The following is a 2183-nucleotide window of genomic DNA, read 5'->3' on the forward strand; positions in this document are numbered from 1 at the left end:
CACACTGCTCATAACAGACATTCGATGGTCAGGAGACCGACCTTACCTGGGGCGCAGCACAGAATCTCATCACCAACTCCTTTCCACTGTTTTTTTTTTTTTTTTCAAGTGTTTCTGCGTAACATAAGAACACAGCGAAGAAGAAACAGTTATGAAAACATATCTGGGGCAGCAGAGCGTAAAAGTAACCCGTCGATTGCTTCTGCAACCCAACTTCTCAGCGCTTTGGTCTTTTCTCTCACTCTTCTTTTCTTTCTTCATGTCTTTCTGAGAGACTTGAACCTCGGTCACATGCGCAGGGGTGGCTTTAAGAGGAGGCGAGATGGGGCGGCCGACTCTCCAATATTTCCTCCTAGCAGTTTATACAGCATCTTCCGCCATGTGGGAGTGATCGAGCTGTTTTGCCCACGTTGGGTTTATCGCCAGAAAAGCCGACAACCGGATCTGGGGATGGGGAAGATTGAGACGGAAGGTTAGTGACATTAAATTTCACGTGGAAAGGTCCGACGCATTCCAACAAAAGAAAACAACTAAGTTTTTATTAATTTTGAGCCAGCAGAAGAACGGAACATAAGCTTGTCGAAGCCTATAGATGTAACATGCGCGGTAAGTGACAATACATGTGCAAAACCTACAAGTAGGTTTCCCCACACGACCCGCCATTACGGTACTGATGAGGCAAATGTCGCGCTCGAGGAAGCTTGGGGCAAGTTCGAGCTTGCGGATCGAGAGGGAACAGGGGAGTATGGGCCCATTCACACTTGGGACTAGGCGAGGTCGCGCGACCAAGTTGGTCGCAAAGCGACCAGTCGCAAGTATTCGCAAATGATCGCTTTTCTCGAAATGCGACCGTTTCGGGCCAGTCGCTCACTGCTCGATTTTTCAGTCGCGCGAACGCAGTCGCAGAACAGCTGAACCAATCAGATGCGAAGTAACAGGACGTCCGTATACGCTGACGCTTATTTTACGCGGCGATGACATTTCAAGCAGACGTGAACGGCATATCGTGATACATTTCGGTTTAGCGACTCGTTGGTCGCATTTGTAAGTGTGAACATCGTTCGTCTTGAGTAGTTTTCTGGTCGCCAGTCGCAATTGGTCGCGCGACCTCGCCTAGTCGCAAGTGTGAATGGGCCCTATAGCGCTTGCAAATGCGCGTTCGCAGCTTTGTGCGTCTAGTAACTGGAGTGCGAGTGAGATAATAAAACATTTATTAGTGAAAATTAATAGTCGTTTTGTGGTCGGACCTCCTAGTCCGGAAGACCATTGGCTTTTGCCGCCGTCCGGGCTCGGTTGACCAGGGCTTGTTGCTGTTCTGGGTCCGAGCTGGACAGGGTCGCCTCCCACTCGACTATCGTCGGATTATGCTTGGCCGATATTGTCGGATTCTGTTGGCACGCCCAAACCATGTGGTATAACGTGGCCGTCTGGGGACAGAATTTGCATTGCGGATTGTACGTCATCGAATCTATCCTTGCATGCGAGAACCGGAATTTTCGTAGCAGCGTTCATGTAATGCGGAGTTTCGCCCGTCGTCCACTGAGGGTGGTCAATAAATTGAAGACAAAAATCGAACTACGGAGTGCTTTGACAGCCGCTTGTGTCATAAGTTTAATCTGTTTAATTCGCTCATTATACTTTTCTAATTGTCTTCTAATTGTCTTCTAATTCGTTCTTTCCTTCTGACAGACGCGTACTCGTGACGAAGTTCCAGAAAGGATTGTAAGATCAGCGAATTCACGCCTGTTGGTAGCCGCAACCGCAATTTTTTTTTTTTTTTTGAAATGAAATAATAGGTAGCAATGCAGGCCGAAAGAGAGACAGAGAAGATAAATTGACGAAGGAAAGTGAAAGAAAGCGGGAGTGCAGCGCAGTTTGGTGTCAAGACATTAATAAAGCCGATTAGAAAAAGAAATACAAATTGTGCAGAAACAATCGGCAATTAATGATCGTCAATGTAAGGAATAGCCGAAAGTTTGTTGCAGTGATGATTTTTAGGTAGCGTTTGTTGTTTCATTGCGTAATTCCGTAGAGAACAGAACCAGCACATTTGTAACGGTAGTATATGTGGCTTATGTATCAGCAAATTCATCACATGTATGTCGTCATATGTCAGCCCGGCGCGGAACGCGACTGCCATCCTACTCCCGCACCTCCGAAGCCCTCTTATGCAACCGCCACAA

General features: G+C 47.2%; 1 protein-coding gene across 2 annotated transcripts in view; it reads left to right on the forward strand.

Annotated features, from left to right (window-relative positions):
- Positions 1-364: 364 nt before the first annotated feature.
- The window catches only part of LOC119446154 (ankyrin repeat domain-containing protein 27), a 32367-nt gene continuing 30548 nt past the window's right edge, over positions 365-2183 (forward strand). For both annotated transcript variants that reach the window (XM_037710510.2, XM_037710511.2), the window contains exon 1: positions 365-472. In XM_037710510.2, the coding sequence (XP_037566438.2) occupies positions 451-472 (22 nt within the window). In that variant the 5' untranslated portion in view covers positions 365-450. The remainder of the gene's footprint in view (positions 473-2183) is intronic.

This window comes from Dermacentor silvarum, chromosome 3, assembly GCF_013339745.2.
Source record: "Dermacentor silvarum isolate Dsil-2018 chromosome 3, BIME_Dsil_1.4, whole genome shotgun sequence".
NCBI classification, from domain to species: domain Eukaryota; kingdom Metazoa; phylum Arthropoda; class Arachnida; order Ixodida; family Ixodidae; genus Dermacentor; species Dermacentor silvarum.